The following is a 15615-nucleotide window of genomic DNA, read 5'->3' on the forward strand; positions in this document are numbered from 1 at the left end:
GGAAATGCGATGAGCCTAACTTTCGGTAAGCGCCAACTAGCAATTAAGATGTTCAGTACCGGATTGGTTAATAATGATAGCTCCGTTACTTACTTCACACTTTGGACTTATGTCGTTTCAGCTTAACAACTTATCATGGTTGCAAGTGTACTAATTTGAAAAACACTGTTCCACTATCCAGTGTTCGTCCAGATGAATCCTATACATATAGACGTGTATCTGCTTATCGACTAACATATAGCTAGGTGAGTTCGGTTTAATATTATAAGCATTGATGTTCTTTACCTATATTTAGGTCGACATGTCCATGTGATATCTGAGACAGTCTAGTCCATTGACTTTATTACCTGTGATCGTACGGAGCAGGTTAGACATGTTGTCACTTTTATATAAAACATAGTATATTATGTGACTCCTGCCGCCCCCTTTGCGAATACTATGTTGGTATCGGATGGCTAACTGCTGTCTTGATGTTTCAGAGAGGGATGTATAAACCTGCCTCTTTAATAATTAGTCTCGCTTTACTAAGTTTGACTCTTTAACTGACCGGGTCCACTTTACTTACATGGCGCATCATTAAGTATGAGTTCTAACTTATCGGGTATTATTTGACATACATCTTTTCCTCTCTTCTTTTACGTGACTCTCAACAGCAGATTGGCTGTGTCGCATTTGACTATTGTGACTGTTGAACAGACTTGAAGGCATTCCTCATTCCCTACTTTGAGTAACTACCCTGCCATCAATATTATTGGTGAGTTCATTTGGACTTTGGTTATTCGAGTCATGTGTGTTTTTTTATATACACACCTATAGCATCGCCTATAAGTACTGTAAATATATTTGAGTACATAGGCACTACTGAAATATCAATGTGCACTATTTACTTTTCCCTTGACACTATAACACTGCTTTATGAGGATGTTTTCTATAGCCTTAACATTGACTCACGATGCATGCAGTATCTTAGGGTAAAAATGAGATGTGACTTTTTCCTTGTGGTCACATGATAAATACAGCTAGCGAATTTAGACACATGTATCAGTGGTTAAATACTTAATCTGGATTCTTTATATTCTATCTCCTCAGATATTATGCTTCATTGCCAATCTACGGTTTATTTCGTTCACCTTGATGTTCAATACAAGCTTCACTCCGCCGTGTTCATGGTGGGTGTATATACATATATGTTTTAACTGTACATAGGGACAATGTGTGTCACAAATAATGTTTTTATATCTATTGGGACTTATCCCTACCAGAAAGATATCCCTTTGGAATCTGGGATATTTCTGTTCTATGTTGTAAATAGTTTATATTGTACTATATACCACAATGTGGAGAAGTCTATCACACGATATATGAATATAACATCATGTGTGGTGTTATGCCACATAGGCTCTAGGTAATGCTAATTTTTTAAAAATGCATTAATGTATATATTTTAAACTTGTAATTACATTGTACATTGTTTGAATTTTTCCAGCCTTGAAAAAGTCCTTGTGTAGGACGAAACACGTGTTGGTGACCTTTTTTTGCTGGGAATATCTGTTTTACGAAATTGAAAATAAAGACAAAGACTGAAGAAAATAAACTAATTGGACTATACTTTGAATTTTCTTTGGAAATCCCCGTTGAATCTAACCTTGCTATCTGTTTCTTTTGGAATACTCTATGACAAGTAGAGTGTGTTATACTGAGGGTCTTTGACTTTTGCCCGGATTATAGAATTACTAAGTCTTAGGAGTGCTGTAAATAGATTCTCAAAATTTGTTTAAATTAATGTAAGGGAGCATACTACACAGAAATAGAAGAGCATTTTGCTTCTGTAAACCTGTGCATTGTGATAAATGGGCACCAGTGTTATTGTGAAACTCACATAAATGTCTGAGGGAATCCCAATGGACTGCACTGTCCAAGAGGGAGGGGCCTACAGAAGACTCTTCCCAAGTAAGAAACTGACCTCTTCACCTGAAACTGACCTCGCAAAGCCAATTTCCCTGATCGATCTTTGTCTGAGATTGCCAATCAATGTTCAGGACATTGTTAACTTTTAGTTTCCTTGCACATGCCTTATCTTGTTCATCATCTGTTACTGTTTCTTTTTTATGTTTCTTCATTACATGGGTTATGCTTTAAATTATAGGTTTGTACAGCTTTTGGAGGTTGAATTTGGGACATTCTTAATGATTAACTTTTGGGTTGCGATACTGTACATGTAATCATGCCATGCCCTGCAGTGCCATCTAAATCAGATTAACCTTTGTGAACTATGTAATTATAATCTTTTGCCCATATCCTGCTAAAACCCCAAAGGCTACTCACCTGCTGACCCTCCAGATTTTCCATTTGTTTAGGAATGTAATTGGTACAACTCCCTTACATGCCTGGGGCAGGATAAAGTGTATATAAGACATGAAGTAAGACCATTCTATTAGACTGCCTCATTCAGTTGCTAAGGCTTCTGTGTGACGTAGTCTCACTCATTTGAGGTTAATAAAAATGTACTTTTATATTCCAGCTTCTGTGTCAAGTTCTTCTTTGTGAGTTTAGAAGGACTAAGTATCAGTGGAACCCCTGAGAAGTGGATTTTTGATTTCTACACAAGAGGATTACCACAAGAGTCACATCTGCCTAGCAAAAGCAAGTTTTCCCGGAATGTCAAGTGATTTGTGGACCATAAATTGTTACTGAGGTGTCAAAACGGTCATCTCAGCCATTTTTTACTAATGCATTGGGTAGAGAGGAATGACTTGTTGCAATCCCTCTGTGTCTAGCCTAGGAATACTGAGCACTGCTTAGTGTTTAATCAGGAGAAGGTGTACTGACCAATGAAGCAAGACTTGTGCGTGGGGAAAAAAGTCTGACGGATGAAAACAAACTTAACATATCACATTCAAAGCAAGAAAGGAAGATACCTGCATTTTCACATTTTTCAGTGGTAGAAGTGGGTCCAGTTTTGCCTGTGATCTATATCTGATCACTCTGGCAAGATCCATGGCATAGGAGTCTTCCTCACTGGTTATTAGCTGTTGATGTAGACGAGAAGAAAGCAAAGTATCGGTTTCACATAATTTTTCCTGTCATATAAAAAGCTGTAAGGTATAAACTGGAGGAAACACAGTCTACAAGAAATACATGGTGGCTGGCACAGGTTCCAGCACAAGGAGATCTCTGATTGTGAACGTATCAAATAGATTTAAAGAAAAGGGAAAACGTGTAGACCCCCAGAAAGGCCTGTATTCAATTATTGTATCACCTTTTTCTCTCACAAACCTAAGCAAGAGGTTGAACTATTTCAGAACAGTGGAAGCAGTATTTCAATAAACAGTGCTACACACTGTTCACCTCAGTGGAACCAACTACCACAGAGAGGCTCGGAGTTCCTTCACAAATATACTCAACTAATAAGAGCTGCTCCAAACAAACAGCAAATTGTGGAATACTCAGTGTACAGTGTGAGGTGTGTATGCTTCCCTTTCAACACAGGGAACCTAGCCAATTTCCCTGTCTGAAAAAGCGTAATAATTCGGGTGCTTCAGCTTTATTCCATTACACCATGGAAGTACCAGCTTCACTTTTGGGGCACCACAAATATTTATCATAAGACTCAGCAGACATGGTGCATATCAACCAGCTGATTAGGTACACTGCTTCTACATACTCCCTCTAAAGGAAGTCTAGAGCATTCATGGCATTTCTAGTCTCAGTTTCTGTAGAAACTACACATTCTCTGCCCATCCCGGTCCCTGTGGCCTACCCCAAGGCAAATGAGGAAAGAGGCCCAAGAGAGCTTAATGTGCACATTGTTGAGCATTCCATACTGCGATTTGTTTAATTTTTGTATTTAACGTCTTTGAATGCAGTACTAGAGTCTTATAGCCCGCTGTCAAGGGCTATACTTCTGTTAAAGGCACTTGGAAAGCCTATAACGAAGTAGAGGGTTTTTAACAATTGGTTTAACGTGAGGCAGGAGGGATATAAAGCTATTAGAACATTCCACTTCCAAAGGGTAACTTTGTAACTTAAAATGGAAGAAACGTGAAGACAAACATTGCAATGCTGGAGCTCCAGGCTTAAACTAGCCAATATAGGCCCATTGCTGCTCCATTGTCAGCAATGGGGTATCAAACTTCCATTATTCAAATATGCAGCAGAGCAGAGCACACACTATAATACCTACCACAAAACAAATGTATTCCACCCTTGGGACATGGTAAGTGACATAAACTCTAACAAAAAACAGGTGTCACTTTCTTTCTGAAGCAATTTTGGGACATTTTCCAGGTCTCAGAAGGTTTGGGTTTTAAGGAATTCCATAACAATGAGGAAAAGTTGTTTCCAAGTGAATTTAATCTTGAAAGTAATGACTCGGCATACACGTTTCTTACGACGTATGTGCATTAACATTTCAATGAACTAATACAAATTTACCTTCAACAGAATCATCAATATGGATCTAGATGCTGAAGGCAATGGTACACGGGTATTGTGGACAAGAACGAAATAAATTATATTTGCATTGATGTGAAAAATTCTACCTTAAAGGTTTCTATGAGATTAAAAAGCTAGAATGTAAATTATAACGATTTTTAACCCTTTGACCACGACCGGAATTTTTCCGCGGTGCGGGAAAATTCCACGCATGGGCAGTTCGGATGGCTCCCGGCCATCCGACGCACACGCCCACAATGACGTTGGACAGCCGAGGGCGTCCGACGTAGCCAAGGGGTTAAAGCTTATTGGTCAAATTTTGCTTGCCTGCTTGCAAGCTTTTCAAAAAATTTCAGTCCAGGGAACAAAGGAATTTGGACATGGAAGTAATTTTCCCAGCATCTTGCAGTTTGGTGAATTTGGTAAGCTGGGTCATTAGAGAAAGAGGTTCGAACCCACTATAGGCATGGCTTCTGCATCACTGGAGCTACCAAAGAATTAATCGAAAGGAAACAAAGACAGGCAGAGACTCCCACAAGCAAAAAGTCCTTTAGCCAGTAACCTTCACCCATCACTGCTTGCAAGCGGGAAGAAGCAATGGTGCAATGTGCATAAAGCTTTACCTCAGGCAAATTTCTGCCCACTGCTTACACCAGCAATGTACAAGCAAAATTAACCTTACAATCCTGCAATAGAAGAGAGCATACTACACAGAAATAGAAAAACATTTTGCTTCTGTAGACCTGGGACTTGTGAGAAAGGGGCACCAGTGTTGTTGTCAAAGTCACGTCAGTGAGTGAGGGAATCCTAAGGGGCAGCACTGCCCAATAGGAGGGGCCTACTGAAGACTCTTCCCAAGAGGATTACAACAAGACCCACATCTTCCCAGCAAAACCAATTTTTGCCAAAATGTCAATTAATTTGTGGACCCTATCTTGTTATCCAGGTGTCAAAACGGTTATCGCAGCCATTTTTACTTTTGCTTTGGGTGGAGAGGGTTGACTTGTTACACACCCTCTCTGTCTAATCTATGAATAGTGAGCAGTAGTTAGTGTTTAATCAGGAGAAAGTGTACTGACCAATGAAGAAAGAATTGTGCATTGGGGGAAAATTCCGCCAGATGAAAACAAACTTAACATATCACATTTCAAAGGAAGAAATGAAGATACCTCCTCTTTCACATCTTTCAGTGGTGGAAGTGGGTCCAGTTTTGCCTCAGATCGATTTCTGATTACTCTGGCAAGCTCCATGGCATAGGTTTCTTCCTCACTGGTTATTAGCTGTCGATGTCGAAGAGAAGAAAGCAAAGTATTGGTTTTAACATAATTTTACCTTTCAAATAAAAAGCTATAAGATATAAAGTGGAGGAAACACAGTCTACAAGAAACACAAGGTGGTAGGCAGAGGTTCCAGCACAAGGAGAATTCTGATTGTGAATGTATCAAATAGATTTATAGAAAGTGAGAGCCAATAGCCCCCAAGAAAGGCCTGTATTCAATTCTTTTATCACCTATTTCGCTCACAAATCTAAGCAAGAGGTTGAACTTTTTCAGAACAGTGGAAGCAGTATTTCAATAAACCGTGCTACACACTGTTCACCTCGGTGGAACCAATTACCACAGAGATGCTTAGAGTTTCCTTCACAAAAATACTCAACTAATAAGAGCTGCTACAACCAAACAGCAAAATGTGGAATACTCGAAATACGGCATGAGATGTGTGCATTTTTCTCTTTCAACACGAGGAACCTAGCCAATTTCCCTGTCAGAAAAAGCAAAATAATTCTAGCGCTTCAACTTTATTTCAATACACCAAGGAAGTACCAACTTCGCTTTTGGAGCACCACAAATATTTATCATAAGACTCAGCAGACATGGAGCATATAAACCAGATGATTAGGCACACTGCTTCTACATACCTCCTCCAGAACACTTCTAGATCATTCCTTGCATTTCTAGTTTCAGTATCTTGAAAACTACTCATGCTCCACCCATCCCTGTGGTATGCCCCTGGGAAATGAGGAAAAAAGCCCACAGAGAACATATTGTGCAGGTTGTTGAGTCTTGCATACTTTTTTATGTGATTTTTATATTTATAGTCCTTGAACGCAGTACTTTTGCCTCATAGTCTGCTGTCAAGGGCTATACCTGTTGTTAAAGGCCATAAAGCTTTTAGAACATTCCACCCACTAAGGGTGGAATGTTCTATCTTTAAAAAGAGGGAACATGAAGACAAACATTGGAATTATGGAGCTCTGGGCTTATACTAGTCATTATAAGTCCGGAGCTAGGGGCGGCATGGCTGAGGAGGCCAAAATGGTGTGCACAGTCTCATCGAGCACCGTGCTACGATCCTGTCATCCTGCTATCATCGTGCAGGAGATGGTCATCAAGACCCTAAATTGCTCATCATTGTTGGGCGGCTTACAGGGGTGCTGCCTGACCTGCGTTGGTGCACTGCTGAGCTCTGGGGGGACCATTGATGATTGCGGCCAGCTCCGGGAGCCACACAGCAGCACACCTACACGGAGGGCCGTGCTATTTCTGAGAGGTGTGGTTGATCGCTGTCGAACCAACAACAGTGAACTGTGTATCAGTGAGAGAAGCCTAGGCTACATTTCCTAAACTGCCCCCGAGAACCATTGCTATTTATGACCCAGTTTGATTACCGCAAAGAGGCATACCCATGTGGAGGGTCTTGAAACTTCCGAATGTTGACACAGGGTGCTAGAGGCTGGCCTGACAGCCGGGAGCCCTGGGCCCATGATTAGCACGCCTCTTTACTGCTTAAGGAGTGATGATTCTGGCCGGGCTCTTGCTGTAGCCACCCGGGTTTTATGTTCTGAGCCTGATGGATTGAGGAGGCCTCAGACTTCGACAGTAAGCGTACGTCTCCTGGCCCGTAGTGCACGGTGGAGATAACATTGGAGGTTTCCTTTGTTCCCTTGCTGTGGCCCCTGCAGTGTTACCTGCCTGACAGAACATTCTCCCTCTCCTTTCCAGCACACTCCCAGACACCACACCAGGATATACATAAGACATATGGTCTTTGGCTTAAGGCCTTTGCTCTTGGGGCCCAAAATGAGAATGAAAGGGTGTCTCAGGGCATATTCTATTACACAGCAGTTGTAGTTAGCACTCCGGTTCCACTAAAATGTTTCTTGAGTTGCCTTGAAGTCCACCTCCTCAGGCAATATACTCTGTGATCACATGTGCAGCATTATTATTATATAATTGTGAGCTGTTGGTCTCTGTTTACATCAACCTGCTAATACGTTGTGCCTGGTGCTGGGGACTGTGAGTTGGAGACCAGCACACTATCACCCCACATACCTACTGGGCAAATACTTTGGCGCAAAACCCAATGGCTTTTACACATTTGACATTACTTTCAGCACACTATACTTGTTGTTTTTTTGCTCAGTGAGGGATCAATATTAACATAATTCATCCCAACTAAGCCTACAATTGTACCATACTGTTAGACTTTCCCGTTGGGTGGCTCATGCTGTGATGCATTATAGATGGATTTGACACTCGCAAGCAGGCCCCCAATTAGAATGCACCGCTTTACCTGCTGGGCACTATATCTGATCAACAGCTACAGTGGTCTGCCTGAAACATGGTGGCATCGCTGAATACTCACACCCATCGACACAGCCACTGAGCTCTCAGCAGACTACTGAACCTAGGGGGTCACTCTTCTGAATCTGAGTTGGTACCTGATAAACTTGATGTGGTGCGGAGTGTCTCTAGAATCGAGGATTGAAGTGGTTGCCACAGAACATACCGTGCTGAGAGATGACCATCAGGAATTAAAGGACAGGGTGCGTTTGATGGATAAAGCATTGAAAACTACCAACCACAAACTAAAGACATGCAGTCCCATCTAAACACAATGCAAAAGAAGTTACGCATGGTGCGGAAGATGCTGAGGGTAGATCTTGCAGGAACAAGATCAAAGTGGTGGGCCTCCTTGAGGGGTGGAGGCCCACAGTGCAGAAGCATATGTTAACAACTGGATACATAGCTTTGTCCCTGAGAAAATGCTGTCCCCTTTCTTCTCAGTGGAACAGGCCCATAGTGTCCAAACAAGAATGCTGCCCTCAGGGTGTCCCACCTTATCCATTGGTGACGTGCCTCCTGCACTATCGAGATAGAGACATTGTCTTGAATGAGGCTTATAAGCAAAATAATCAGACTGTGACAATGATATTCTCAGACTACACACTGACGGTCCAGTAGAAACGTCTTACCTTCCTCAAGGTCAAACGTAAACTGAGAGAGCACAATATCCAATATGCACTTCTCTTCCCTGCCCAACTTCACAATCACATCCAGGCCAATGGCACAACATCCATCTTTAATGAACCCAAGGAAGCATGGTCCTGTGTGGAAAATAATGGCATGGCTATGCTAGGTCCAGATGCAGAACTGTGGAAACAGACTATATTTGCTGGTGGGAAGCTGAACAACCACTGGCTCTTCCCTGTATTCTTAGCTCGCCGACCCTTGAAGAGGTCATCCTGGAATGGAGTAGGGCACTCCAGATAGCGGTGGACTTTCGAGATCCCATACCGTATTACAGTGCAGATGAAGATATATCCAAAACTTCAGGAGACAAAGACTCCATTACATTAGACATTATTCCCATGAGTATTGATGAGATGACCTGGGTGATTCCTCAAACATCAGAAGAGAACCTATAATTAGAAATGTTATCCAAAAAAAGATTTATTTACATTCATTATATTTGAACTATTTTCCATTATTATTGACTGGGTGTGCGTGAAGCAACTGAGAGTACTTAACTTCTCCATTCCCTTTAATAGGTGGCCTGATACCCTGCCTGATTATCTCTGTATTTGCCCTTCAACTTGTCGTGTGGGCTCCCTGGGTAGACCTAATATACTTATGTTCTTTGCTCACAACATCTGGGGGTCTTGGTGTTTGCCTGGGCACCTTCACTTTCTGCTTTAAATGGGATGTGGCCGCTGTTCAGAATCTCCCCTCTCTGCTCACCCCTAAGTCTTGCCCCTTCTTACTGGTTCTTTATATCTACTGGTTTGGGCAGGTACCTGCTGTACTACTGCTCTCAATGGTATATGTTTGCTGTTTTTATGTTGTATTTTTTTTAGCTGTTGTGCTCTGCACTCGCTCACCTGCTATGCTATTAGACGGGACTGAGGATGCCCAAGTGTGGAGCACTGGGGTACCGCATCCTCAGTCCATACGCTGTCTGCCACCAACATTATCTCCCTCCCATCGATGACCAATGTATTCATATTCATGCCAGAAACAAACACACATAGCCTACTTGCAGGAATCACATAGCACTGAATGTGATGAGTCCAGATTACAGAGACGATGGAGAGAGCAAGTGTTCTTCATCAACTATTCCACCTATACCCATGGGGGGGGGGTGATAATATGGATCTCATCAGGTGTCCCATCATCGCCACACTAAAACTCATTGATCCAGAGGGACGCTACGTCCAAAGAGAGGGCCATTTGAATGATAGACAAATTATCCCAAACGATTTATGCACTCAATGTTGAACAAGATCTGTTCCTTAATGCCTTGTCAGCTACAATGGTGTGCTGGAGCGGTATACCCTGGTTGCTGGGTGGGGGCATTTATAGTGTATTTGATGTGTTGCTAGATCGCTCCTTTGCACCCTTACCCTGAACTGTAGTCACCTCTAAAGCACATACCCTTAGCACATGGTTAGAACACTGGGAATTATTGGATGTGTGATATCACCGTAATACTAGCACAAGGGTGTACTAGTTTTCTTCTCTCCATGTCCACATTGACAGATTTGTTTGCACTAATGATATTGTCCCATACATTGTACATATGGACTATCTCAGCTGAACATATTCAGATCATAATCCACTCCAACTGCACTTGCACTTGGAACGCACACCCCCACACACTTGGAGGTCTCAAGCCTCCAAACTAGAAGACCCCTGTTTTGAGCTTCTATACGCAATAATATAACAGAATATTTTCATATTAATTCGGGTTTAACCACCTCTCCATGAATAGAATGGGACTCATTTAAGGTGTCCATCAGAGGGCACTGTCTGCTTAATGCACTAAATATGCGTTGGCGTGCCTCTAATGATGTTTACAAACAAGGGGGTCATTTGTTTGGACTTAAGGAACTGGCAAGATCCTTGAGTGACATCCAGGAGCACCTATATAAGGCCATGAGTGAACACATAATGCTACTGCCTAATTATGTTGAACACACCAAGATAACACATGCTGCAGTTAACTGGCCAGGCTTGTTGCTGATGTGGTTGATACATCAGAACACGGTTAGGCACCTTATACTATCTACATGGTCGGGTGACGGGCAGTTACTGCAAACGCACACAGGGAAATACATCCTGACTTTACACGTTATTGGGCACTTTATTGCACACAATTATATACCACTGTGACCAAAGAGACAATAAGGGAGTTCGGAGACTTCCTTAGCCAACATTGCTTTGCCCTGGATTTCACCTGAATACATGGAGTAACTCACTGGGGCTATTACCGTTATTGAAAGACAAGAAGTGATTCGAGCCTTAGCCGCTAGCAAAACCACAGGTCCTGACTGACTACAGACTGAACTTTACAAAGGTTATGCACCGTTATTGGTGTCTCATTTTAAAACATTGTATAATACAGCTCTTATCGCAGCCGGTCTACCACCTACACTGAGTGATGCTTTCCTTACCTCACTGCCTAAACTGGGGAGACACAAACTTGAGTTGGAATGCTATTGGTCTCTTGCATTGTTAAATACTGACTATAAAAGGTTGGCAACTATCCTGGCAGATTGGCTTGTCCCTTTGGTTCACAGCGTCTATATCCTGCCAGAAACACATCTTTGAATCTACGCCATTTCTTCGTGGTATTAGCACACGCTCTGCAGACGTCCCCACATTCCAGTTGCATATTTCTGGACCTCAATAAGGCGTTTGATTCTCTTCAATGGCCTCTTTTAGTTTGACGTGCTCAATAGCATGATTAGGAACCCATTTCCTCTGACTGGTTCAACTCTTGTACACAAATCCTACGACCAGGGTAAAAATAGGATGCCTTATCTCTGACCCCATAGCGATACAAAGGGGCACTCGACAGGGATGCCGGTTGTCTTCTGTCTTATTCTTCTTAGCGTTGTAGTACGTTCTGCGTACCAAGGTCAACAATGGAGGATCCACCTTGGTGACGGCACACATTTGGTTTCCCTTTATGTAGATGATATGTTGCTCTAACTAAACAATGTCCAGGCCATACCTCTCACCATTGAGTACTTGTTAGCCAAATTTGCTGCTGTTTCAGACCTCAAACTCAACTAGAATAAGTCCTCTCTCTTTCCCTTTGACATTACTACTCCAGACCTGATATATTGTGTGAAAAGTGTCTGTCTGAACTGGCAACCATCCACATTTCGCTACTTGGGAATCAGGATCTATCATACACCCGAAGGCCTCCTGGAGGGTAACCTGGTTTGTGCAGTCTTTGTGGGCACAGATCTTATTCTGGCAAACTCTGCCGCTATTGGTAGCGGGTAGGGTGGGTCTAATGAAAATGGTGATATTGTAGAAATTACTCTACTATTTTACCAATCTTCCCCTCTTTATACACAGGCTGTTTTTTTGTACTTTGGAACATCTGGTTGGGTGATTTTATACGGCACAATGCACGCTGCAGAGCTGCATTTCTCAGATTGTATTTGTCATCAGACTGCAGTGGACTAAATCTGTCTAACCTTGAACACTATTACTTGGCCTCGCAGTTGCAGTAGGTGGCACACTGGTCTGCGGGTTACAGTTTGGAGAACACTGCGATACTTCTTTCCCATTGGGGTCTGGAATGTTTTCTTACTACATTCCACCATTTGAACAAGGCGTCAATGCCAAGTGCACCGCTCTTCCAAATTGCATTATCGCTGCTTTTGCAGAGCGCTATTTACAACCCGTTTAACTCTGCCTTATGCATCAGCATTGCCACTACCTGGCATGTCACGGGGTGCATATCGTTCTCAGTTAGGGAATTGGAACCCTGGCATGTGGAGGGACTGCATAGTGTAGGTGACTTGTATCGCAACAGTATTCTACTATCAACATAAGATGTACTGGCCGACTTTGAGCTTCCACCGGACCAATTCCTCTTATGCGCCTCTATTGTTGGAACACTGAGATGGTGTTGGGGAGAGGTACAACAAGAACCGCCAGCGCCATCTCACTGCTAAATATTGGCATGTCTTAGGTGCGGGTAGCCACCTCACCTGCTAGCTAACCAGCTCTTTACGTACACATCCAGCCACGCCCCCCTCCCATAACACTACGCAGACATTGGGACACAGACCATAGGCACAATTGCACAGATAGGGAATGGAGTATCTTAGCTTATCCCATGCTTGTGTCTTGAAATGCCTGTTTTAAGTTAATGCAATTCTATATCCTACATAGAGCATACTTAATTCCAAATAAAATAAATCACTATTTTCATTTTATTGATGCCGCTTGCCACAATGTCTTGCCCCTGGTGTGGGGCTTTTCCACATGCGTTGGTTTTGCCTGTCGTTGACAAACTACTTGAGGGATGTCATTATGCACTCAACGGGATGCATGGGCCTCAGTGTGGCCTACACCTGGGAAATGTGCCCTAAAAGGTACAGAGTGGCGATACGGTTTGCTGATCTAATACTTATCCTAGGGAAACGGCTGATTGTCCATAAGTGGTAGGAGGTGGTACCTCTGGCCGCTTTGATATGGGTTATCAGTGTTATCCATGGTGACATGGGCACAGGTGGAGAGCGCCGAACTACACAGAAAGGAGGCGAGGTGTCTCCATAAATATCCAATTTCTGAGACATGGAATGTTCTTCTGGGGAAGCTTTGAGAGGGTATGCCATAAATAGACCGCTCCCCTTAAGGACTGCTGCTGGCCCCTCCTCTTCTCCCCCTTCCACTATGCTTCAATATATGTTTCTGATGATGCATTATATATTGCCACTATACTGTGGATCTGTGGGGGAATGGTGGGGTACTCTGAGATTGCGGCTTGCATGACATTCCCTCTGTTATGTTGAGTGATTTCAGGCTTCAAATATTCCCGGTTCTGTTTTCTGCAGTTGTAAGCCATCGTAATGAGTGGCCTTTTTCATTTATGATGGACTTTCATTATCTTTGCTTAGTCTTGTTTTCTGACCATGATTGTTGGTGGCAAGGTCCTGACTATTTCCGCCCGGCACCTGACAAGCCTTATCTGTACAAGTTACAATATATTTATGCGATGTTTGTTTGCATTGTCCTGGAAACACATTAAATGTGTCAATATTTCTTTGTATTACATGAACATTTTATTTGTGTAAGAAAATAAAATTACTATATATATATATATATAATTTTTTTTTTAAACAAGCCTGGGGCTAGTCCATTGTCTTTTTACAGAGTTTTATAAAGTGCGAACTTGACCCGGTACCGGATATCCGAGCGCTTTACATAGCACCAATTGCGTTACACGAGGACACCTTCATTTTTGTTAGGCACAGGGAGATTAAGTGATTTGCCCAGAATCACAGGATGTTGAGCATCATTGTCTAGACTCTAAGTCAGTTCCCCAGATTCGAGGTCGACCGCCCTAGCCGTTAGGCCAACTCCTCTCCTCTTCAATGGGGCTCTTAAAAGTCCAATGTTTAATATGCAGCAGAGCACACACTAACCATTAACAATGATACCTACCACTAAACAAGTCCATTCGACCCTTGGGATATGGTGGATGACAAACTCTAGCAACAAACAGGAGTCCGTATATTTCTGAAGCAATTTTGGGACATTTTCCAGGTATCAGAATGTTTGGCTTTTATGGAAAATGTTTTCCAACTTAATTTAATCTTGAATGTAATGATTCTACATAAGAGTTTCTTGTGACATTTGTATATTTATAGGTCCATGAACTAATACAAATTTACCTTAGCCACTGTCATCCCTATGAATCTAGGTGCTGACAGCCATGGACACGGGCATAGGGACAATAAAGAAATAAATTATAATTGCATTGACGTAAACAATTTTATTTTTATTGTAATTTTTTTTATTTTTATTTTTTTATTTTTTTTTTATCCTCATTCGCCGACTCGCCACCCAATTCTTCTAACTAGTCCACCACTGGGCTTTTGATCTCATAAACTGGTTAGAGAGAGGAGACATAAACCTCACCTATTTTTGAGTTTGGCCTCCAAACAACCAATCCTTCTTAGCCATCTAACTCAACAAGTGTGTCCACCTTCTCCTCTATTTTCGACCCAAAATAACTACCAGCGAGATAGGCGGAAGCTTAATCATCGGACGGCATCAGTATTGATATTTTTTCTTTTCCTCCCCTAGTATCTTTTACCCAAAACGTAGAAGAAAGGGTACCCAAAATCTTCGTTTTCTCTTAGTGTGATCTAAAACATCAAGCTTAGCCGTATACCTCATAGCCAATAACCAATCTATTTTTTTAGGGCTAAGCGGAGAGACCCACAATTTGCATATCTCTCTGAGCTAATAAAATAGCGTAAAAAATAAGTTTCACATTATCATTCATGCATTTTTCTTCCAAATCAAATCTCCCTGTTATTACTAATTCGGGCTTATCTCAATTCGCAGGTTCAGAACTTGGGACAGGCAATTACTTACATCCAGCCAGAATTGTCTTAAATTCGGGCAAAGACAAACATGTGTAAATCATCCACGTTGGGGGTCTTGCATTTCGGGCACCCCACCACGCCACCACCTTTAAATTTCGATAGTCTGCGAGGGGACCAATATGCCCTATGAATTGTAAACAAAAGATTTCACCTAAAATTTCAAGGTTTAATAATACTGTAAAGCATAGCCATTTGTACTTGCCATTGGTTCTCTGTCGCAATCTTCGGCAAGCAATCTTTCCACAGAACCCCCGGAAGCAGGAAAGGACCGTCTTCCAATTCCAATATCATCCAGTACAACATAGCCACCTCTTTCTTGAGGACCCCCTCCGATCCAAGCTTTAGCTCAAAGTCATTTTGTCTCCCAATTATGTTTCCTGGATCATTTGCCCAACTCTGAATCTGCAAGTATTTATATCTTGAAAAAACCTGTCCCCACAGTTGCTGACATTGTCCCCAGGTCGCGAATTTACCCTCCTGGA

General features: G+C 42.2%; 1 protein-coding gene across 1 annotated transcript in view; it reads right to left on the reverse strand.

Annotated features, from left to right (window-relative positions):
- The window catches only part of LOC147747788 (uncharacterized), a 178997-nt gene that overhangs the window by 135838 nt on the left and 27544 nt on the right, over positions 1-15615 (reverse strand). The window contains exons 3-4 of the mRNA XM_086936364.1: positions 5604-5714; positions 2919-3029 (exon numbers count right to left, since the gene is read on the reverse strand). Of these exons, the coding sequence (XP_086792490.1) occupies positions 2919-3029; positions 5604-5714 (222 nt within the window). The remainder of the gene's footprint in view (positions 1-2918; positions 3030-5603; positions 5715-15615) is intronic.

The sequence above is a fragment of the Lissotriton vulgaris genome, chromosome 1_1 (assembly GCF_964263255.1).
Source record: "Lissotriton vulgaris chromosome 1_1, aLisVul1.2, whole genome shotgun sequence".
NCBI lineage: Eukaryota > Metazoa > Chordata > Amphibia > Caudata > Salamandridae > Lissotriton > Lissotriton vulgaris.